This window comes from Gavia stellata, chromosome 17 (assembly GCF_030936135.1).
Source record: "Gavia stellata isolate bGavSte3 chromosome 17, bGavSte3.hap2, whole genome shotgun sequence".
Lineage (NCBI taxonomy): Eukaryota > Metazoa > Chordata > Aves > Gaviiformes > Gaviidae > Gavia > Gavia stellata.
In genome coordinates this window covers 1,343,592-1,368,337 of record NC_082610.1, presented here as the reverse complement: position 1 = coordinate 1,368,337, position 24,746 = coordinate 1,343,592, and the positions used below count along the sequence as shown (strand labels likewise).

Sequence of the window (24,746 nt, the reverse complement as noted above, 5' to 3'; positions counted from 1 at the left end):
ACAAGGATGTGTGACTCAGACTGTGCTTCTAGACCTACACTCCCTGTACAGATAGATAGCAACAGGCCTAGTAATAATTTAGCTAGTACCCTGAACTGTTTCTCGCCCCCCCTCCCCCCCCCCCCTTTTTCCCTATTGCCTGGACAAGGACATGGGTCTGGACAGTGGGCAACTCCTGATTTGCTCACTGCTTCTTTTCAGCTCTTCTTTTGATCTCAGTGCTTTAAAATAGATGCTTGGGCTAGGTGTCTCAGCTCCGCCCTCCACTATGTATCCCAAGGAACTGCCTCATGCTTTGCAGAGCACAGGCAACTGCCCATTATTTGTAAATCAGCGTCCATTCACAAGGCATCTGAAGTAGCAATGTGCATGGGGATCACCAAAGATGTCACTGTGTCCACAAAAATACATGCTTGTACAAGTAAGCTGATGACTAGGGTCAAGCAGATGGGGAGCTTTACTCAGCTGTTCTGAGCACAAAGCTATGCATGTCACTGATCCGCCCATCTATGCCTGGAGGGAATATTTCCAGGTTGGAAGCACGAATTGAGAAGCATTGGTAGGAAAAGCCTGAAATGTTACTAAGCCCTTGTTCCTGTTTCTTTCCAAAGTGCTGGCAGACAGATTTGAAACAGCACCGTGTACAAAAATACATTGACTCATCTTGATACAACTGGTATGATTTGGCTACCGAGAGCTCAGTTTCCAAAGTCACTCAAGTCACAGAGTGTTAAATAAGAGCAGAGTCAGGCAAGTGATTAGGAAAGCCTCTGCTACTGAGAGGGCTTCCATCCACTTACTATGTTGCTCACCCCTGTGAACCAGGCTTATCTGTCCAAGGCATTGTCTTCTCTTTCACTGTTCTTGTAGCTGTTGTGGCATCTCCTAGCACCAGGAGTGACCAATTTTTTCAGGAAGACCTCTCCACTAGCCTCCTTCCCCAGCTTCCACTTACTGGGTATTTTTCCAGCGGCTCTGTCAGCAGCTTGTCTCCAAATATGGTTCGGCAGTACTCAGCCATCTTCGCCTGCTGCTTGGGTCTAACGGACAAAGAGACCACACAGGAGTGAGCAGGAAAACAGATGCCCAAATCCAGAGCTTAGCATGAACAACCATCTTGAGATCCATGTTCTCTACCCAGAAAACCATCTCTTGCCTTCACTCAGACAGCTATGCAGATCTTGAAGTCCCTTCCCAGGCCGACCCCAATTTGTTCATACTCTGCCATCCTGAGCTAAAAGGCTGCAAAACTGTGGTCACTCTCACTCTGCAGCTTACGGCTCATCTTTCAGCTCTGACCCACCTCCAGTTGCTTCAGAAATCTCAATCGATGTTTCATTTCAGCTCAGGCACTCACGTAAAACCCAGAGCCCTTGCCTGTATACTTTCTGCTCTGGACAACAGAGAACACAATCCTCCCAATCACTAGATACTCACGAGTCCACATGGTTCTCAAAGGACAGGATGACAGGGTAGAGAGATGTTTTAAATGCACTTTCTGCAATGGCCTCAATGGCATCCTAAATGAGAGGCAATGGTCAGAGAAAAGATCAGCACTCATTAATAACAGAGACATGCAGCTGACCTCCCACTGAATGGACTCCAAACTGATCACTGTCAGGAGCTTCTCTTTAAAGTAACTAAACTTCTTCCAGTAAGAAGGTGAGAAGTGTCATCTTTTTCATACCCACCCGCATTTCCAGCTCCAGAGGATACCACATGCAGCTAAACTCAATAGCTTGCACAAAAAACGAAGCTGGAGATGTAAGAATATGAGTTTTTACTTTTGTTACATAGTTCAGTGTCCACATAAACGAATGTGAAAGCATCTTGCCAGAGAGGCAACCCACTGCCACATGCACTTTGCATTGGTAGAGAAAGGCGTATGCAGCACCAGATTAAACTGCTTCAAACCCTATTTATACTTACTTCTGAACCTGTCCAATTTTATATCATTTCACCTGCTTATAAAATCCTTCTGTCTAGCAGCAGAGGAAACTGGTACATTCAGTAACCAGCAGTGCTGACATTTCAAATGCAAATACCATGGAAACGTTCTCAGTATTAATGATGTAAGAAAAAATAATCATATTTGCCCCAAGGCCCTGTTAAACTGCCACAAACTTTCCAGTATTTTCTTTTCTGGTGCTGCTAATTGACATGGTAAAGAAGTGTCATTTGCTCCTTTGCAATTACAGTCCCCTACGCCCCCTGCATCCTTGTCCAGCCATGATCTTAGCACTGAGGGAGGCTGCCACAGCTGCTCCTGCATGGACCACTTGGACTTTCTATCACAGAAACCTGCAAGGTTCAGAGGAGGGGAAACTACAGAAAAAGCTACTAAAAGGCCACAGGCAATGGTAGAAAAGGGAGAGAGGTGTGGAGGGAAAGATGTACGTATTATGTAAAACTAAAACCTGGGCACATGCTGCGTTAACGGGTTATAATTTCCTTGAGGTACAGTCACATGCTTTAGCAGAAGCCTGCAATTACAGCAGCTACAGCTGTCATTATGTCTCCTATCTGTAGTGTACTGCTGTGCAAAAAGCAGCAGTGGTACTACAGGATTTGGGAAATCACTGGCACTGAATATGATAATACCCCTGGATCTTAAGGATTGGGGTTTTTTTTCCCCCCACATAAATATTTTAATAATAGTGAAGTGTGGGAACTGAGGGGAAGATATGGAATAAGAATAAATAGCTTTAAAAAGAACCTAAAGTGCCTCTGCTTGTTGGCAGCAGCTGTGTAAAGGAGTGCAGAAAAAATAAGTGTGATGCATTGATTTTTAACCTGCAAGCTGTTTGTAACTTCTGTGGTTAAATGCCCGAGGCAGAAGTAGGCTTTGCACTGTGCTTCTGAAGCCTGGGAGCTGAATCCTCAGGGAAGCCACCTGCCCAGCATGCTGGAGGGCAGTTGCTCCACTGAACACATTCCACACACTCACGTAATTCGTTTTAACCGTCTGTTTTCTAAAAGCCATCTTGTTTGCTTCTCTGACGTACAGCTCTCCATAAATCCACCACCCTCATGCAACTTTCTGTCCATACAACCCATCTTGCTACCCAGCCCTGTGTATGCAGGCACATCTACTCAAGCATCTCTCCATCGCGTCTACCTGACTGCCCACATTTCCCTCATTCATTCATCTTCATCCAGCTAACAACCTCTCTTCTGGTCCTCCCACTCCAAAAGTGTACGCAAACCTATTGCCTATTTGTTCATCTTTCATTCTATCTACACGTTCATTCACTTGTCATCTTGCTATCGGTCTTTTCCTCTCAAACATCTTTGCCCTCAGCCCATCCATTTGACAGTTCCCTCAGCCAGCCTCCTCAGACAGAGAGCAGTCTAAAACCAAGCAGGGGAATGCACATGTGGAGAAAACTCTTTCCATACCTTGAAGAGGATCTCAGTTGTCATGGTGAACCCGTGAGTGATGATCGGCTCCTCATCCGGGGGACGGCCCTTCCAGCAATCCAGCTCCACGCAGCGGCAGCCAGCCAGCAGCGTCTGGCGATACATTTCGGGAGAGGAGATACCAGAAAACTGACCAGCTGGAGGAGAGCAGAAGGAGGGAGGCTCGACATTAGCTATTCACCTGGGACGGTTTCTGCATAAAATGGAGCAACAGAACTCTGCCATCCTTGAGAAGGTGTATGTGGCAGACTGACAAGATGTTTTCGGTTACAGGCTGACCTTTCTTCTTCTTACACAGCATTTAAATGCCAAGCCCCTCAGAGTGCATTACAGCCCTCAGCCCTCCAAGCTTCAGGGCAGATACTGCCCGCCTGATTGTCAGTATCATTCATCCATCCCCGGTGGTGGTACAAACGTGCCGGAGCTGAGGCAGGCATGGAACTGCCCATACCTGTTAAATATGTGTTGTGTGATGAATTGATGAAGTAGTGAGAGAGCGGCTGGGTCATGTCCTGGTACAGCACCAATTTGTCCAGTGCTATCACATTGTTCTCAGGGCCACAGAGAAACCAGACCATCCCCTCTGGAGACAACTGCCCTACATGGAAAACAAAGCCATTAATAGTACTGAAACAAAATGCTTCTGGCACCTCCTTGCCCGTGCATTGCAACACAGGGACTTGTGAGAATCAGGCTGATTGCTCCCCTGGGAAAGCCAGGGTAGCAGAAAGCACGAGATCCTCTGCTATTTTCATACTCCCTCTATAAGAAGACTTCTGGGCTGAACAAGACTCACCTCTCTGGATGTTAATCCCGCTGGGCTCATACTTCTCTATCAGGCTCTGCACCTGCTCAGGTTTGGCTGGTGGGAAAAGGATGTCGTTGAGGCGAGAGTCTCGCTGCTTCTTGTTGATAAACTTTGCCAAGTGCTCTTTGGTCATGTAGGGCTTTGCTTTTAAATGGCTAAGGTGAGAGAATTGCAGAGGAGCAGAGGTAAGGCCTGTGTATTACCCAGAAAACCTTTTCACAAAAGAGAGATTGGTCCTTCCTCAGGTTAGCAATGGGCATCCGCGTCCCTCGGCCCACAGATTTCTGTTTTGTCTACTTTTCTTCCTGTAAATGATGCTTCCCACTGAGGCCTTTCTTCTTCCTCACCAATTCCATACTGTGAAGAGGTTGTGCTGAGGGGAGCACAAAGCATATTTTGAGCCTCTGGCTCAAACTCTAAAGGGCCTTGAGTTTCAGAGCACGCCGAATTGCTTGCCCTACGAAATCAAGTCCATTTAAGTAGTCACAGATTTAGTTACTTGGGAAAAAAAACCCCAAAAGGTCCCTGGCTATTTGTGAGGATGTGTGGCTCCCACACTGTCCGTGGCCTTGTTTGGGGCTAGCCACAAGCAGTAACACATTAGCGTGATCTAGTGTTGCCCTGGAATCAGCCCTCCTGATGGTGACAGTTACAAGTCCCATCCTTGAGTGAGGTCTCATCCTTTTTATTCAGGCCGTGAGTGAAAGCGTTAAGTGCACTGGCACTGTTTTGTGACCTGGGTATCTGTCCTCGTAAGGCCTGAGACCAGAAACCACACAGCATAAAATCCCCTCACCCCTCCTTTTTGCCCATCTTTTGCCACAAAAGATTGAGTTCTCTGCTGTGGCTTGAAGGAAACTTACTGTGAGGTAAATATCTCATCAATCTCAGGCCGTGGACACAGGTTCATGAGGAAAGTTTTATACACGGTCTCAGGGAAGTCCTCTGGGTTGATGGCATCATTCTGAGAATGCAATAAAGACACGCCCATATCACAAACCCATGACGGCTTTGACCTCTCCGTTAACACCCACAGTCCAGCACTTGTTTGTGACAATGGAAGTAAGCGACTGGAACATCTGGCAAGGTGTTTGGGAAGGAACAGATGGAGTGGAGAGGCACCATAATGCCCTATTCCAGAACGGACAGTTATTTGAACTGTCCCTCGGTGCCTCTTGTGAGATGGTATAAAGCTAAAGCTCGATGCAGTGGCAGGAGCTGCCAGAGGCCTGGATTGTACTCTGCAGGTTGGCAGAAGTGCCAAGATTAACCGTCAGATCTGTTGCTTCAAAGAGCAGGCAGTGAAACAGGCAGAAGGGAATGTGCTGCTTCTTGTGGCACACAGTGCAAGTGATGGAGTCGCAAGTGCTACTGCAATACTATCAGTAAGAATCGATCCTAGCAGGCTTGCAGTTAAGGCAGCTAGTGGTAAGGAAAAGGTTTCACAGCAACTAAGGGCATCTGGACCGATGATTTTTTTGTAGCCAAGGGCATCACAGTCAGGGTAGGCAAAAAGGTTATTCTCAAATTAGCGAGACCTTTGACTACCTAGCAAAACCCTTACCTTGCCCTTTGGAAGATGACAAGCGCTTAACGCCGCTTCCACCCTCTTCCTGTCCGCTGGAAACATCTGAAAAATACTGACGAGACAGGAGAAAAACGAAATCACCACAGTGTAACAGGAGCGAAGTCAGAAAGCCTGGGTTTGGGTGGCAGGGAGCTGCAGCCAGAGTGCAAGACACTCAAAATGCAGAGCAAAGGAGACTGACAAGAAGACTGTAAACACGAACCAGAGAAGCAAGACAGTGCTTCCCCAAGGGACTAACTGATGTACCAAGTCTTATAAACCTACAGTGGATTTTCTGTCTGCTGCCTGAATACAGAAGTTCTGTATTTCTGCTATGGACTCTGTAAGAGCCCTGCTGCCAAACGACATCAGCGTACTCCCAAAATCCCTCTTCGCTGTCCTGCCCCTGCCCCTCTGGGAGGTGCCCTCTGTGGTAGGAGGCCTCGTGCCACAAATTCCCCAGGACACTTCACTTCCCCCCACAAGACACTATCCCGTGCAGTAGCTGGCGTTAGCAAGGAATAACTTTGTAGTCAAGATAACATTCAAAAAAAGCAAACAAACATTGTGCACATTCGCTGCTTTGAAAGAAGGCAAAATTTTCTGGAACCAAAAGTCTTCCGTGAATTCAAGGAACAAACTCCTTAGACAGGCAAAGAAGCTGGTATACTACATGATGGAAGCACAAAAGTCCAATTTAGAAAGCTGGGTGCTGGTCTGCAGGGCAGAACTCATTTGGTCAAGCCTTCAGCTTAAACAGCCTCTTTGCTGCACGACGGAATAGTAACAATAACTGAACCCTCCCTACTTTCAGAATATCCCAGTCAGCAGCAATGAGGTCTCCTCCGTGGATAAATTCAGACGTCAGCTCTGTGAAGCTCCTGGCATCACAGGTGCTCACAGCCAAAAAGGGGAACAAAAAGTGCCCAAAGTGTTGACAGTGGAGAGGTGTTCTGTGGGAGCTGCAGCAGGCTTATGCAAACTCTGTGCATATTGGTTCCCAAGCTGCCCTTTGCAAGGCAAAAATTGCAGCACCTTGTTATGATTCAAAAGGGATTTAAATGTCCAAAGAGAAAGGCAGATGCTCAGTGGAATTTTCAGAAGAATTCAAACATGGCGTTTTGAAAGCCTTACGTATACCTGAACCTGGAGATACTGAATATTTTTATAATTCTGGCTCTTAATCTGGACTATTTAATGGTCTAGTGCTTTACACAGTAAAGCATTTTTACCACTCTGCAAGAAAGACAGATCAGGGCATTGGAGAGAGGTACAGTCTGTACCAGGTATTTTTTCTAGCTTATTTCAGAAGAATAAGCTGTTTTCTCTCTGCACTAATGCTACCTTGCTTGCATTTTAAAGATCAATTCAAAGTACTCTTCCCTAGCGTGAGTTATTCATTTAAGACCTATACATTTTTTTAAAGCCCTTTGATGAATACACTGGTTTCTGACAGAATGAAATTCTGCTGGTAGGTGGTTTTGAAAACAAACAATAAAAAATGTTTAGTGTTGAATAATGATCAACCATCCAGGAGCCCACTTAGCCAGCATAGACTTAATCTAGCATCATTACGCAATGTAACACGCAGTAGGTAGCATATTTATTACAGGTGATTAGCGCTTGCCTCTTGCGATGCTGTAACACAGCGTAAACCTAGAAGCAGAGTGGTTCAAAACTTCCCAGTGAATACACACAAATGCACTATCTGCAGGTCCTTATTCTTAAGACAAAAGATAATTTACGCACCCAAAGGGAATCCAACATGGCAGTTCAGCCTTTTGTCACTCATTCACGAGCTGAATCAACATGGAGGAGCCATAGGATCAGCCATGGAGTGACTGTACTAGGGAAGACACTGAGTGGCACAAAATCATTTCTAGATTTATGCCATGCAGTGCGGGGGAGAAGTAATAGGCTGGTCTTTGCTTCAGCAAAGCAGCCTTGGCTTATTCTAATGGCAGTCCTACCCTGATGCACAAAGCCAACCCTGGAGACAGTGAAGTGCAAACCTCCGCTGTTCTGTACTTGAACCAGCTGTAACGTTGGCCCAGAGGTCTGCCCTCAAAGGCTGTTGCCCTCTCGTGCACATCCAGAGTAAAGACTGGGGGCAGCGGAACTACACCAGCGGAGAACTGCTGCAGTGCTCCCACATGAAGCAAGCAGACAAGCGAAAGCAACGGACCCTGGCTTCAGGCTAGCTGGAGAGTCAGGCAAAAAAGGTCTTCAAACACAGAACTCCTTCTATGAAAGGTAAAACAAGTCCCACACCTCATCCACCTTTCAACTCAGGTTTGCAAAACAATCTGTGATCAGAATTTTGTTTACCAAAGTTGCTCGGTTTCATTGATTATTTCTTGGCAACAGCCAGGAAGTGAAATCCATGGCTGTTTAAGGCAATTTCTTGCTGTAGATGAAGGCCACAAAAGGTCTCCTTTCCAGACCCAAATTACGTCCCAGGGCCTTCCCTGGGAGGAAACTAGGTGCAGCAGGAGTCCTCTCATGGCCTGAATCCAGAGGGAATGATCTCTACCTCTTAGGTGCAGAAACAGCAGGCAGCTGAAGCCATTGGGCAACCATCCTCTTACCAGCTGCTCTGCCTTCAGTCTGACTGAACACACGATCAAACAAATATCCATACTCACTTCCTGACCGGAATCTTTCCCTCTGCATTAAGCTGCATCTTCAGCTTCACCAGGCTGTGAAAAAACCCAAAGATTATGAAAATGCACTTGTACAATCTTAGAGGTCCTAGTTAGTAAGGAGAAATTAAAAATAAGCAATTGGGAAAGCAGTCTAACAGTTAACTGAAAATAGGGGTCCTACAGACTGGCAGCTTAACCTCAGACAGAACCTGTTCCTGTTTCTTGGGAAGGAGAAACAGGCAAATTATAAAAGCTTAAATATCAGAAAGATTCCTCTGAAACATATGATATAGATAGGAGATAAGGATATCCCCTATCATTTAGGGTTCCTCAGTGATCCCAGGTAGCCAACCAAACAGTATTGCTGAGCCAAGAAAAAGAGGCAGCACTTTGTTGGGGTCAGTGTTGTGACTGTGGTGGGAGACACATTTGAGGCTTGGAATTTCGGTTTGTCTAATACCACCTGTGTGTTTGACTGGATCAAGCACTTTTGTGCCAGTCGTTGTCATGCAACATATGGCCCAACTACTAACCCCCTCCCTGTGCCTTGGGGCTCCTGAGCTGGCACAGGACTCGTTTTGGAGGCTGCCAAATGGCCTGGATGCTAAGAAGCCTTTTCTTTCTAGTACAGACAGAAAGGGCAGTACATGAATGTTTCAGAGAACAACGTTTGTCAGAAATCACTTACATTTTCTCTAGGAAGGTGTACCGAGAAGCATTGTATGTGAGGGGATTCCGAACGATGGCCATAATATCCTCAGCCCAGCTCTGGGAACAAAAACACAAGGCAGAGGCAGTTGGGCGTTATGGAACCGCACCAAGAAGTACTCAGCAACACGCACTGAAAGGGCATGGACCTGTCCCGATACTGCTGGGCTACAAATCCCAACAACTGCGCCCCGGGCTCGGCTATATCACCTTCCTACTGCCTATATATACTAGCAGCTGAAACTTTTCCACTGAGTCTTCCCAGCTGTCTGTTTATCCATACAAAGCACAAGAAGGACAAAAATGACATACTAAATTGCCTCAGCTGGTTCTTCTCCATGCAGGGGCAGAAATTTCTAGAACTGTGGAGGTATCACACTTCACAGGAACATAAACCTGCTTGTTTATAACCTTGCCAGTAACATTGACAGGGTTCAGGTTCCCTGTCTTCCCCTCTCCTTTCCTGCTCCCCCCTTAATGCCCCAATCCTTAGCACTTCCTTGCCCTCAGGACGAGATACCTTGCCAACATTCTCCTTGTAGGACACGAAGTTATGGAAAGTGAGGTCCACCATGTCAGGGCCAGATACAATAGTCAGAGTCTTAAGCAGGAAGGTGCTGTGAGGGTAATCCAAGTTAAAAACCTCTCGGAGCTTCTGGCACTGCAAAAGAAACAGAACGGATGGGGATGAAGGGAGAATGAGGCAAACTGTACCTGAAAAAAACAGGACCCAATCCAAACATTGGCCCAAATTCACAGCAAGCTTTTCAAGGGTTTCCTGTGATCTTCCTCTCCTTGGCCTTCCTTATTTTTCATCTTTATTCTGGAGTCTGCATTACCTGGATCCTCCGTGAAACAAAACATTGTGACTAACATCACTGCACAAACATGCTGGTTTGGTCTGAAAAAGTAAAAGTTGGAGACTGCTCTTAAAGAAATTCCTTCTGAAGCTTCAGCCTGAATTTGCAGACAAGAGGAGTATTTGGCCTGCTCATACCAGAGGTGATTAACCACACAGCCATTTGTCAAAACACACTCTAAGAAAGTCTTTTAGATTAGTGTGATACCTTTTGCTGTAACCTCCCACCACCACAAGCAAGATGTTGTTTGGGACCCAGAAGCTCTACCAGCTTTAGAGCTGGGCACTGGAGAGATGGGCTCTCTCCCTCCAAGTCACATTTTCTGCTAGTTGTCAGTTGCTAGAAGTGGTTTTTTCCATAGCAATTGCAGTATCCTACAGCGATGGCTCACCAGAGATTTGTTTTGTTAAGTATAAGGCTCATCCGATTAGTCATACTTGGATTTCATCACCATATGAAAGTATTTATAGAATCTCTTTAAATTATTTAGCATTTTCTGCATTCCTATGTAAGGCGTCACTAAGCCAAGGTATCCTGGAGTTGTACTGACGGTCGCTATTTGTAATGAAAAGATAAAGTTCCCATGTCCTAGAATAAAGCAGAGCAATTCATTATATGAAGTGGAGGATAAATCCATATCAGAGCAAGGAGGGCGGCTGTCAGAGCGCCTGCTCCTTCAGAAACTAAGGGCAAAATTCACGACCTGGGTTTGTTAGCGGAGCGGGTCAGACTCAGCAGTTTAAGTGGAGCTGGAATCTGAGTTCTCGCTGCGTGCACAAACCTACCGTTAGAGGCACGGCTGAGTTACTGCCCTTCAACAAGTTAAAACACCAGTAACACCTTAACACAGCACGCATCACGTTAACTTCAGCAAAAGAGGTTTTAGCTACATGGCTTTACCTTTGTGTTTGCTATAAACTTCGAGCACATACAAAGTCAGGCGCTGCAGTTCAGCTCACGGGTAGTGACTTGCTAAGCTGCTACTAACCGGACAATGTCTGAATCCTTGCAAGTTGGAGAAAGCGAACTCCCCGGTCTTAGACTTCCATGGACCTCAATTTAGCCCAAACCAATTAAAACCCCTGTATGCAACCATCTGTTTGCATCCCATTGTGATTCAAATGGAAGCAATTCCACTTCTGCCACAGAATTTTCTCTTTACATTTAGACTGTAAATAGCAGACACTCCAGAACAGCTCAGCTTCAGGCATTCTTCTGTGTCTGCACCATGTCACACACAGAGCGGCATATATATTTTATAAGGAACTCTGCAGGTTTTTTCCACTGCATTTTTCCAAATTTCTGGAGCATGTGCAATTTTGACACATCTGCAGCAAACAGGCATCTTGAGGAAAAACAGGATGGGCTGGATTGTAACTCAAGATCACCCAACTGCTGTTTCTCACTTCATAAAAGCAACTCTCCGCAGGGGTAACTCTGAAACCTGTATAATGCAAGAGCGTTTGGAGGGAAAGAAGGGGGAAAGCAGTCCGCCACCCAGAAGATGTGCCTATTTTCTAATAGTTAGGGAATGGCTCATTTTTGCTTTGAGAGTAATTTTCCTTCACAGAAGTGAGCAGCACCCACAAACCCACACCTCCTTTCCGCGCTCATAGCAACTTCTTGATGGAGCTTAATTTTTCATTACAAGTGGCAAAGTGTTAGGATTTTAACTTCAAATTTAACTTCATCTTGCAAACCCACTGGCATTTGTTCAGCTTCCTTACCTCTAGTGTTGTAAATTACATGAAGCTGAGACAATAGAGAACTTGTGGTTTATGCTGAACTCATTTCCTGTAGTTGTTACAAATGGGCTCCTCCCAGCCCTTCCTCCGCTGCGAGCTGGCGTCGCTTGGCTCTCCAGCAGACGTTTCTGGTCACGCTGCGTCCCTAGCAAGCTGAATGCTGCAGCAGAGCTTCAGCCTTTATCTAGCCGTGCCCCGCCAGACAAGCCTGACACACGCCGTGTTTGGTAACGGCCCGATATCCGATCACCTTCTCAGAAGCTGTTGCTCACGGTTAGCCTTAGCCTGTGCCACTTTCTGTACGCCATGCCCTTTACCGCATTAACTTACGACGCCTCCTAAGACCTCGGGGAAGTTGGTAGCTTCATTGTACGAGAAGCAGACTGCAGCAGGGAGAGGAAAGGATGATCTTGTTTGGGATCTAAACTGGGTCCTATTTTCCCAGCGACTGACTTCCTACCTGGCCTTAAGCGAGTCACTCGCTTGCTCTGTGCTGCCTACTTTACATGGGGATCATCTCCCTCGCGGGACAGACGCAGCCATGTTGGCGTAACACTGAGCGAAGGTGGTGAGAGAGGTCCAGAGACTGTGTCCAAGAGCACTGAACCTGATGCCACGTCTTGGCTCTTTCATAACCTGTACTCCTTTAGCACGTTCTGTAATTACTCAGTGTCACGTTGCAGGTGGCCATCAAGGAAAAATAGGAATTGCTACATGAAAAGCAGGACAAGCATATTAGCCATGCAAATCAGAGGAGGGGAAACATGCTTAGCAAATCCACTTAAAACTCCAAACAAACAGAAAACAACCCACCGGCAGAGTGGTTGAAATACAGATTCAGCTTGCATTTCACTTCCCACCCTCCTGATTTCCCTAAAATCCTCATCTGTACAAACCAGATCCATAGTCCAGAGAAAAGCAAATTCTCATGCAAATATAAGCAAAGAGCCAGGCCCAGTGCAAGAGACAGAGAGAGAGAGAGTCCCTTCTCCACCTGAAACGGGATACAGCCGAATGATAGCCGGGATTTGCCACAGCTGCACACGCTCACTGCACCCTGACAATTTCGTACCTTCACGGACCGCACCACACAATGCAGTGCTTGTGGTATTAGAAGACAGGACGTGACAACAAATCTTCTCTTTTGGAGAAGAAAGGTCTTGTTTGGTTGCCAGAGGGGAAATGGAGCACCAAGAATATTCAAATGCCTTTGGCTCTGCAGGTAACGCTCACGTCCTTGGTAGCAGCACTGCTCCATCACGGGATTCAGCAACGAGAGCGATTGCTGTGAAGCGGGGAGGGCTGTCCTGCAGCCTCTGCGCCACGGGGGCCAGCCTGTCTCTGCGCCAAGCATCTCAGCGAGACGAGGCAGAAAAAAACCACGCAGATGAAGCACTCTCGGCTCTCATTGCTGTCTTATCTAAAGGAACCGGAAAATGCAGCAGCACACAGATTCACAAAGCACAAAATAACCCGCGGCATTCTGGAATCGAGCAGGAACAGACTGTGAGGGATTGATGCAGCCTGTGCATCCTCAGTAACTTCTGTCTCTGTGGTCTAAGAGCTGACACTGCGGAAAGATGGAAGAGGCAGAAAAAGGGCTCAGCCCGGCAAAAGGCCATGATTCAGATGCGACTGTTTCCTTGCTCGGCCCCTGCTCCCCTATTTATAAACCCTTTGCAAGCCACAGGCTTCTACCTGCTTTTCTCTTGCATGCACACATATCAGTTTGTCTCCATATGGCTTCTTGGGATCACTCTTTTATTTGGAGGCCTGGACATCAGACTTTGTTTAGTTTCATCCTGTGCTCACGCACATCGCTGAATCCAGAGCATAGCGCTGAGATGCCGCTGCCTTCCCCCGGGATGCAGCAGAACGACTGACCACCCACAATGTGTTTATAGCCCGTGGCTCAGCCCTCTGCTCAGCTCGAGTGCAATGTGAGCGCTCCCTGCATTGGTGGCTCCCAAACCCTACTCACTCCTACTTTATCATTGCAAAACATGACATGTGCAATACTTTGGTATAATTTTCTCCCTTGTACATGTTCAGTTCAGAGTCTGCATCTCTGGGTTCAATAACAACAAAATGCGTTTGAAGGATGAAACTGTTTTATAATCATGACAGTCAGAAAATACAACTTCTGTTTTTATGAAAAATTATGCTTGTTTCAAAGCCAATGCCTGCTGAACTGTCTAAACAAAACCCAAGATGAAGCCAACAGCCATCTGGCCTAAAACATCATGTATTTTGGTCCTAATTATTACATTCTCTGTCCGTGTTCTGGGGTCTTGGTGCATCAGAAAAAACCAAAATGGAGCAGCTGTTATTTTTCCTTGTTACTCGAAGGAAAATTGCATCGTAAATAACATCTTGGTCTGCTTTGGCATGCTGCTGAACTACATTCAATAGCTTTTTATCTTGTCTCATTTATGTTCAAAGTCCCTGCTAATTCTTATCTTTATTACTCTTGAGCATGCGCCAAAGTTCATTCTGCCCTGTCTCTCAAAAAAAATTCCATGGAGAAAAAACACTGCAGAACACTGAGTAGCTCTCAAGAAAATAAACCAAAGGGGGTGAGAAGGGGAAACCTGCACATGCATAGAAGAGGCCATGGGAGGACTCGAGGGCTGTGTGCATGCTTATGTGCTAATATGCCGGGAGGCGAGGGCTCGGGGGGCGCAGGAAGAGAGGAGAGTCTTTGCTCAAAGACAGCACCGCCGTCCCTCACCTTCAGGCAGGCTCCGTTTCTTCTGGGGCAAACAGCAGTGGCCCTTCTCCTTTGGAGGTGGCTCCTGTTGCTGCCAGCCCTCAGTGTCAATGCCACACTTCCTCTGCCGGGCGCGCCAGGCTGACTCCCTGCTCCCTAAACCCTTGCAGTGTCAGGAAGGGGGTCCCGCCGGTCCCTGCCTCCCAGCTCGCAGGGACAATGCCCTGACCTGTACTGGCGAGGGAGTGCGTGTGATGGCAGGCCTGTTCAGAAGTGGTTTTCTGCGTGGGCGCTTTGGTGTTATTCTTCTTGCTGTGTACAGAGAAGTTACAAAGAAAAACCCCAAACCTCTTGCTTAGCAGCAGCGGGAGAGTGTTACTGAAAGCAGGTAATTCCCAACATCCACAGTACCCGTTAGCAGGGAGACTCATCTCACCTACATCAGTCTGAAAAGCTCAGGGCGCGTTCCACCCTCATGCAGCTCGAACCACAGCCAGAAAGAGCACAGTGCCTTGCAGGGGAAAGCAACAGTGCAGAAGGCCTCAATAAAGCGCTGTCCTTCCTTGCAAATTCCTTCGGCCTCAATTCAGTAGGAAAACCAGATCACAAGCTTTGCTTCAGGGAGGCTGTGGCTTTGCCATGGTGTCACTTGCAAGGAAGGGGAGAGGAGGGGAAAAGGATGCTTGAGTCGTTATTGGTAGTATCCAAAGCTCTTCCAACAGCTGTGATCTTGCTCTCCCTGTCTTAAATATCATCCATTAGCCCCTTCTCCTCCACTTTTAGCCAATGAAACAAGTAACCGTTTGTATTAGTTTCAGCAGTTACATCCCACAACCAATCCAAGCCATTATTTTGTAACGGGGGGACAGAACCCTTTTTCATTCTTCCACCCTTCACCTCTAACAGATCTTTGTTTGCTTCATCACACCAGTTTTTCATATTTATACCTTTCTGTAATGACACACCAGACATAGCTGCCCTATGCGGAGGGTGTGGTGAGTTGTGCTAAGACATCTTCTGCATTCCTTTGAGCAAATTCTGTTCCCAGGAAAGCCCACTGAATACACAAGGAGGGCTTTAAGCAAGCCCTGCAGAAGCATCGGGGATAGTACAGCCATGTGTAAATAAGAAATTTCCAGGACTGGACAGCACATCTCTCCCACCATGTTGGTTCAATGGCCATTTCAGTGCTCACCATCCCATAAGAGAAGGATGGATAAGCAGCCAGCCTAGTGTATTTTACCACATGTTGTCATAGAAATGCCAGGCAATTCCCTGAAATAAAAAAGGGACTCATTTTAAATGAGTCTCTGCAAAATGCAGAATTCAAAAAGCACTTGGGATTTTCACAGCAGAGGTTGTCACCAAGTACATCGCTTCTGCCGGTTGAGAATACTTAATAAGTCACTTGGCGCTTGACCTCTGTTTCTTTCTTTGTAAAAAATGAGCTGTAGCCAACTCCCAGGAGAGTAAAACACTGTCTCTGGCCTGTTACAATGGCTAGAATACAACAGCTGCACCAGGTCAGATCACAGATCCAGCCAGATGCCTGGGGAAAAGTATAAGAACAGGGCAAACGCAATGATACTTCCCCAACACATTTCTGCAGCTTCCAGCAATTTGTAATTCAGCAATTTCCTAAACCAGAGGCGTTATCTCGCATTTAATAACCCTCAAAGGGTATTTCCTTCTTGTCCTGACTTTTTAAACTCGCGTACATTTTCACGACTTGTGCAGGAAAGCATCCCGCAGCGCAGCGACACGACACGTAAGCCAGCAGCACCTCCTTCTGCTTGTGCCGAACCTGCCTTTGGAAAATTCCACTTGATGTGTAGCTCTCACACTGGAAGAAACACTGAGCAACCGCTTCCTGCTCACCTTCTCCATTCAACTCCTGATTTTACAGCACTCCACCATACTCCTCCACATCCCCCTCGTCTTTTTTCTTTTTTTTTTTTTCCAGACTACAGCCCCTGCCTACTCAAATGCTCTTCCTAGAACAGCCATTTCATTCTTTTATTAATCTTGCTGCTCCTCTCTACTTTTTCCAGTTCTTTGTCTCATTTGAGGTGAGGACACTAGAAATGCACAGAAATATGAGTGCATTCAGGGTGCACACAGTGGCATGATTTCCTAATTCTTTCCTTATAATTCCTGACATACAACTTACTTTTTTGAGCAAATATTACTGAACACTGAGTTGGTATTTTGACGGATTTCCCACACCCTCATGATCTGGTTCCTGAGTAGCAATAGTCAACTCAGAGCCTGTTATTACAGAAGGTTAGGATTGGGGTTTTTTTTCTGTGTGCATTGCCTGATTTTTATCCGTACTAAATTTTATCACTTATTAGATCATCCAGGCAATCAGCAATTCAAGGTCTTTCTACAAATCAGCCCTCATTTTATTGCCCCACATAACCTGGAACCATTGGCAAACTTCACCTTGTCTCTAGACACCTCTTTTGCAGATCCCGTATGAACACACAGTATGTCACAGGCCCAAGCACTGATCTTTCTGGGAGTCTGCTGGTTCTCTCTCTCCTCTCAAGAGACCTTTTTCTTATTCTCCAGCAGTAATTTTTCCATGCAAAGATGTCCTCTCTTATTCTGCTCTTTAAGGACCTTTGCTTATGATGGGAATCACACGGGCCACGTTCCAATTTTATTGAAAAGATTTAGAGCTAACTATGGCACACAGCCACTGCTTCCCCTCCTCTTTTGCTTTTCGCTGCCCTGGTACCGCTCATGAATTTCCTCATTCTTTTCACAAACTTCTTTATGCTTTTATTAACATCCTCTATTAAAAGGCAATTTTAGTTTTTCTCTGGATATGGAATGCGGTCATCCCAAAACTGTACTGTGACTTACTCTTAAAAAACTGGGGTTGGTCTTGTTTCCAGAGCAACTCCTTGTTTGCGAGTAGGGGGTCATTACAGAAAGATGCTGCTTGAGTAGAAACTCTTTCTGTCTAGAGGCAACTCTGACACTGCACTTATGCCGCATGTTTCTCCTGGTAGTCTCCAACTAGTCTTCCTTAACTCATTGCTAAGGTCTAGGACATTCTTCTCCAGCCTGCCTGCTGCCATCAGAGGGACATCCACCTATGGCCTCAGTACTTACACCAGGGATTTATAATGTATATCAAAGCTGAATTCATTTTGTAAACAGGTTATTCCTGGAAGTTTAACACCCTAGAAAACAGTATCTCATGCCTCTCCTTCAAGCTGGCCTTTTCCTTACTGCATTCTGTCGGGAGTGTAGCACCTAGCTCTACCAGCTCCAAATATTTTATTCTCTCAAATGACAAAAAAACTTCTGAGAGTTTTTTTTCAAACATTATTCCCATCGAACAAGTTGCAGACAAATTTTTAGGCTTGTTGAAAACTCAGATATGTTTCATTCTAACAAATTTCCAAGAAGAAATGCAGTTTCTCAGAAGGAGTTACAATTTTTAGGAATTGGGGAAGACAGGTACTGTTCTTGAGCTCTGCTGTGCCTTTAGCACCCACCTCATTATGGTCTTTTGAGAAACACCAGTCTCGGGGAGCTCTGAACAGACATTCTCAGAGCAGTATTAAGAAAACAGCTGTACTACTTACGTAAAGAGGCTGCTCGAGTCTCTCAGTATATATTGCAAAATCTTCCCCTTTTGCGTTAGACTGAGAATCACCTATGTTACCATATGGAGCCATTATCTTTACTCCTTTGTTTCCTTTTCACATTCTAGCTTTACTTCAATTTTCTGCTTGCCTTTTCCATACATGGAAAAGTTAAAAACAAACAAAAAACAGACCCAGAAAAAAGTCCTAACAAGGACAACTTTGCTGCAGGAAGCTTAAATTATAACTGAAACCAAGAACAAAGCCGTAATCATGTGCTTCCCTTAGTCTGCCACCCTGCAAGCAGACAATTTAAAATTATTTGGGGAAAAAAGAAAAAGAAACACTAGTTTTTCTGAAACTACATTTTCTTCCCTTTAAAGGGAAAAAAAAAAAATCCCACCACACACAGTGTTGGAATCTCACTGTAACTACAGGTTTGTAGCTGCCTTGACCCAGCCTCTGCATCTTTGCACAAGAGCGAAGCTCTGGTGACTCAGTACAGAAGCATCACAAGTCTCCCGCAGGACTGCCCAGCGTAGCTCAGTGAACGTAAAGGCCAGGCCAAGATTAAAGCTGCCCAGATGCGTGGTGGGGGAGAACACAGCCACTGTGCACAACAGAAAACGGCTCTTTTGGAAGGCACTTGGAAGGGGAATTGAGGTTTTCCTGGCTTTCTGGCATAATACCATAGTCTGAACGTGCCTTTCTTTTGGGTGCACCCCTGGGGAGTTCAGGGACAAGAGTAAATATGGCTTTTCTATATTTACATAGTTGTGATGCAGGGAGACAAGGTCCTTTCCACCTTCCTGTAACAGAAAGCCAGGGTAAACTGCCTCAGCTTATGCCAGAGCCCTAGGCAGCCCTGCCCTTCCCATATAAACAGCTGGCAGAAACGAAGCTATGCACTCACCTTGGGGATTTTGGCAAATCGTCCAACTCGGGTGTCTCGGATGCTGGTTATATCCAAAATTTCCATTTCCTACAACAGAATAAGGACAAGGAAGATGAGGGAAAGACAAAGGAGTAAGGAAAGAAATCCATTCCAGAGCCCCCAGAAGCTGCAAAGCAGGTCTCAGCCAGTGCCCTTCGCTGGGGAAGAGCCCTCCCACCAGGAACAACGCAGCAGGGAAACATCGGCTGCTGATACGCCAAGCTGGCCGGCTGGCTAGTGCGGAGGCGGCGGTGGTCTGCAGCACCGTCCTCGTCAGGGTGAGGCCAGAGGCTCGGTGTGGATTACCGTGAGAGGGAGTGCATGACATGCCTACAGGCTTATATGGGGAAACTCTACCCCAGTTACAGTCCATGTGTTAATACAACCCACCAATGTTCTCAGCTGGCCTTTTGCCTCCACGCATTCAACATGGAGCAGCTGAGCTGGACGGCAGGCAGGACCACCTCTTCCCAGGTCACTCCCAGCAGACCTTCACCTAATCTGTTCTGAAGCAATTCCCACGGACGACATTCCACAACCTTCCCTAGGCAGCCCACTCCACATCCTCACTACTGGCTAGTTGTCATGTTTATTTTGTTTGTTCTTTTAATATCCAACCTGAATTTCCTTCCTCTGTTACTAATTTATCTGCTCACTATGGATCTGGAGAACAAATTATACTTGTTGCAGCAGATAATATTATTTTCCAAGACCACAATAAGGAACAATGTGGATACCATGTCTTCTGGCTGCACCCCCATTTTATTGTCAAGCGGGATGGAAATTTTACCCCTAATCCCACTCCTTTCTGAATCCCTAGTGCCAAAGCGGTGCAGTATTTCTTCCTTGCTGCTCATGATGAGCAGATCTTAAGAGGAGTCAGCCAAAGATTAATAAGCCACACAAATTCAACAGACAAGCTATTGACCATACCACACCATGCCCTGTAACAGCCCATCTCTAGTCCCTGGTCGCTGTGCTCACGCCAGCCCGCAAGGGACCTTCACAAGCCTGCCCCAGCTCCCTCTCACAGCCAGCATTTGCCCACCACTCTTTTTGCTAGCTCACACTGTCTGCAGACTCCCTCAGAGAATAGGAAAGATGCCAGACAAGTGCTTCCCCAAGGATGTAAAACAGGCTGTTGGCTCCACTGCAGCTCTCAAGTTTGTTTACAGTTTATTTCAGGTGCTAATCAATGGCATTTTCCAGGAACATGAGACCCGCCCCCAGGCTGGGTTTCCTCATGTCAGCTACGCTTCCTTACCCCAGCCCCTTTCCCAGGTAATTAAATCCCTTGTACCACTAACCCAGTGAAATATCTCACTTCTGATGGGTGACAACGGCTCCCCTTGCCCCATTTTGTGCACCTCCTCCAGCGCCACCGCTTCTTCCTGCTGTCTGGCTGGAATCCTTACAGCAAAAATTCTGCCGCCAGGAGCGGACCTTGAAAGGGAATGAGAGTGGCGGAGACGGCTGAAAGGAGAGCACATCTTCCAGAGGGATGTGACAGTCCCCAGCCTCGCGACACTGTGTTCTCGGAGGATACGGCTGTGTGGCAGTGCCTTGTGGCACTGGGGCACAATCTTCTGAGAAGGCAGAGCTCACCAAAATGCATCAGGTCTCTTGGCCAGGGTGCTGTGCAGGACTGCTGTCTGTGTCTTGTTATCTACCATGCCTCTTCAGCATGTAGGTCACGAGGAGGAAGTAGAGCTGAACCACAGCTCTGCTCTGGAAAGCAGAAGTAAGCCCAGCCTTCCACCTCCAGTCAGCCAGATCCCTCCACCCCTCAGTGTTACTCATCAGCGAGGAACTGAATTCTCTTTCCTAAATTTGTTGCCTCTCTCTCTCCTCCAGCAGCCAGCATATACATTTAAGTGCATACATTCAGCCGTTTTCTTTCCAGCTGCACCATTGCACTGGTTGGGATAATCTTTTAGCATGCTGGGTAACAGGGATATCAACACTACTGTTCTCTGTGAAGTCCTTTGAAGCACATCTAATGAACTTCGCAGGTATAAGACTCCCAGCATGACAAGCACAAGAAGGTCATGCTCATCTCCCTGGTATGTTCACAGCTTGAATTTCCTCCTCTTTTCTGGAACTCTGAAGACAAATTTGCCATTGAATAAGTATGAGACTCCCAGGTCCTTTGTTGGGGGTTTCCTGCTGAGTGGAATGGGTGTGGTAGTTTGCTCCTGAGTGCAGAACTCGAGCACCTATGGTGTTTTAACCTCACACAAACTTGAACTGGCTATTCGGAGCCCAAGCTGTGAAGTCTTAGCACTTACCTTACTCTGATAGGTCCAGTATAAGTAAAAGCCCTTTGGATCCACTCGAAGAATCACAGGAGAAGCACTTGCTGTTTCCTGACAAAAAAAAAAAAAACTAAGAAAGAAGGTTGGCACCTTACGTGTCTTTGAGAACCCATCACGGGACATAAGGTTCCCAGTTCAAATATATACCCAGTCGGGTGAATCATCCTCTGTGATTTATGGAAATGAACCAGATGATTTCAGTACATCTCCAGAGTAACAGTGTGAGGCTATGGAGGCTGATCTCTGCTGAAGCCTGGGTCTGACTTAACACTACAAATTTAGCTAGAACAACTCTCTTGGAGCTTTCTGTACAATGAATTCAGAGAAGAAAGTACCTGTAGATGCAACTAATTATTTCATTTGTACTGCCTTCCCTCCAAGGCACCTACTTTGTTCTATGAGCTCCAGACAGAGCCTAGGTTGAGCAGAGACAGCATTCATCCACGGCATCTACCATCTAGGTGCTCATGCTAGTTATCTGCGCTCTCTTTACAGAGAATGGGGGCCTAGTCAAAGAGAGTTCAAGGAAGGGTCCATCTAATACAGCAGATGAATCTGCTTTAGGTGGTGATTCTTAAACTCCATGGACCAGCTCTACACAGACTATAAAAAGCAGCAGCTATTTAGACACCCACACCCCAGGCAGAAAGTTAGATGAAATGAGGGGGGGCTGATCCTGAACCCCATACAACAGGGGGACCCTCCAGATCAGAACCAAAGCATGTACTGCAAAGACACAGAGGCTGCTGTGAGGTTGTGTACTTTGCCACTGAATAATTACATTGCTGCTGCATTTTCAGTTAAGGGCAGCTTAATGACATTTTCAAGACAACATCCATTCCCGTCTCACACGCAAGCCTGTGCTAAGAGATGAATTAGCATGAGCTCTTTGGAGACAGAGATAAAGACTGCTTGGTGCCTCTGCTTGGGCCCCAGCCCATTTGCTCATTCAGTCCAGATGACTCCTGACCTCATCTGACCTCTGATACCACAGAAGATAGGATCATAACGCCTATCAGCCATTTCTAGGAAGGCTTCACATTCAATTCAGGAAGCTGAAATACCCAGCTACTGAGATGAAACCAGTAATGAAATTTGGAAGTTGTAATTGTTACTTGGCCTTGGGTTCTTCAGTCTGTTATTGAACTCATACTTCACTCCGGAGTGTCTCTGTATTTCCAGGGACCTCCATTTCCAGGTTCAGTATTCTTCATTACAGTAAACTGCCCGTGCCACAGTGCATCGTATGTTCTCCTTTGACTCACTACTGCCTTTCTTACACTGCAGTAGGGACAATGCTGATCTGCACAGCATCATGCCCATGTTTCCAGGGCTCTTGGTTAGCTCCCTCAACACATGGCCACAAGCCACAAAGAGCAGAACAGGCACTGTAGTACTACTACTGAGTATTGTGCCATGTTTCTAGATTAACTTTATCGCCTACGAAGCAGCTTTCTTGAAAGCTAGCTGAGGCTGCAATAAGGACCGCTGACAGCTGGCCTCCTCATCGGGGACGTGGACGGCCGTGGGGTGCGGGCAGGCTTTCCTAAGGGGTGGCTCCTTGCAAGGAAGGAGATGGTGAGTTCCACAGAAGATGGTCTGGCAGCCAAACTGTGGAGTTCTAGGGCAGAAAGCAAGTGTTGTCTGGTAAAATCCTGTAATACATAATCTTTCAGGGACAGAAAACATTTTTGCTTGTACTTAGAGGGCTAAGAATCAGCACAGAGCCAAATCCATACGCGCCTGCTCGGCTTAAGAGGTAAGCTGCTACACTGGGCCCTACCTGAGGTTTTGAAAGGGTTCCCAAGCCAGTTCTTGAAATAAACTATCATCCATGTAGTAGGACTTAACCTCCTTAGTCTGGCTGGCAGCCCCAGCTTGCTGGATGCTAAACAAAGCACAGCAGAAGGTTGCTCCTTCCCCCAAGATGTAACTAACTCAGTGGGACAGGTGAGAAGAGTCCTGCCTGTCAGAGATCCTACTGCACTTTCCTCTAGAGAATACATTACAAATGCTGGACAAGGTGTAGCACTATAGAAAAAGCATGGTTTTGCTTTACTCAAGAAACTGTTGGGTACAGTGAAGGCTCCAGTCCAGCCCCAAACTGCACAGTGATGTAAGGAGCCAATCTGATCTACCTTCATTCCTTTGCCTCAAATATTGTGGAATGAGTTCAAAACTTACCAACAGCACGGCCAGCTCTATTCAAAGAGTGAGACAAAAAGACGCAAGCCCATGACCTCTGAAGAGCTGCTTTTATCCTGACCCTCCACTACCAATCCTGCAGCTGGAGCTCTTGCCATCATCCTTTGCAGCCTGCTCTAACTGTGGGGTGGGAAAGCACGATGAGATGGAGCAACGTGACCAGAACAGCCCACTTGTAGAGAGGGCTTTCATTACTGTTGGAGGTCAAGTCCATAAACTGCTCAGTAGTTAGAGGCGACTTTCAGGATCGTTTACAAATCTGTAAACCTTAGGGAAAAATCCACACAGGACTTCAGCTCCCTAACTCCTGTGGTTGCAGCAGCACATCAACACTTGGTGGGTCTTGGAAGCCCAACTTGACTCACCTTGGGTTTCAAGGGAGCCTAACTACCCCAGGAATTCCCAGTGAAGTACTTAACAGCCTCAAGTTTTTGGGAAAGTGGTCCGCAAGGACTGAGCATAGAAAGTCAGCAGCAATTTTTGACAAGTTTGGCTAGTGTTATTCTCAGAAACCAAATCCCTGTTCAAATTCAAAGCAGCCACAAGAGCATTCTGCAGGCAATGGCCCCACTGGAAAGAAAGGGAAGGCTGCACATTCCACCGTACCCTGGTGTCACCCTCCTGTTTATGTACAGCTAGTGGAGTGACTGCCCAGCGTTATTCCAACCTGCATTCCTCAGCAACCATCCTTTCTGTCGGCTGTGTATTACATTGTGTTCTCATTTCTCAGTGCCGCTGGACCACTCCTGCTTATGCTGCACACGAGTGATCTACCTCCCCCATACACACTGCTTTGGGACTTAAAACTCTATTCCAGCTTTACGCCCACGAAACTAAGCACTAATCCCTCCTGCATTGCTGCTGGAGGCTCCTTCTAATGCGTCTCGTTTGCAATACCACACCAAATGTCTCCCCCAGATCTTGGTGAATAATCATAACCTGGCCTGCCCCCCGTTTTATCAACATTCATGCTCAACAGCAGACAATTCATACTCCAGACAAAATGGATGGGCAGCTGCTGTCCCCTTGCTTGGGTATGTGATTATTAGGGGAAATAATTTTTTGCCTTCTTAGAAAGTGAGGAGAGGGACTATTACATTCAAATTAACCTCTCTTCTGCTGTTCCACACTTTCTTCCCCTCACAACGGAAGGCAGAGACTGCAAACCAGGTGTTTTGAAGACACAAGAGGACACCGAGTGGGAGAGAGAAGCAGCTTTTTGCAGCA

At 46.5% G+C, this 24,746-nt stretch overlaps 1 protein-coding gene across 1 annotated transcript in view; it reads right to left on the bottom strand.

The window, feature by feature from the left end:
• The window catches only part of PLCB2 (phospholipase C beta 2), a 45,417-nt gene that overhangs the window by 19,920 nt on the left and 751 nt on the right, over positions 1 to 24,746 (bottom strand). The window contains exons 2-13 of the mRNA XM_009816122.2: positions 21,288 to 21,365; positions 18,979 to 19,047; positions 9,669 to 9,809; positions 9,129 to 9,208; positions 8,441 to 8,494; positions 5,793 to 5,868; positions 5,092 to 5,192; positions 4,217 to 4,383; positions 3,872 to 4,018; positions 3,400 to 3,557; positions 1,438 to 1,520; positions 956 to 1,040 (exon numbers count right to left, since the gene is read on the bottom strand). Of these exons, the coding sequence (XP_009814424.2) occupies positions 956 to 1,040; positions 1,438 to 1,520; positions 3,400 to 3,557; positions 3,872 to 4,018; positions 4,217 to 4,383; positions 5,092 to 5,192; positions 5,793 to 5,868; positions 8,441 to 8,494; positions 9,129 to 9,208; positions 9,669 to 9,809; positions 18,979 to 19,047; positions 21,288 to 21,365 (1,239 nt within the window). The remainder of the gene's footprint in view (positions 1 to 955; positions 1,041 to 1,437; positions 1,521 to 3,399; positions 3,558 to 3,871; positions 4,019 to 4,216; positions 4,384 to 5,091; positions 5,193 to 5,792; positions 5,869 to 8,440; positions 8,495 to 9,128; positions 9,209 to 9,668; positions 9,810 to 18,978; positions 19,048 to 21,287; positions 21,366 to 24,746) is intronic.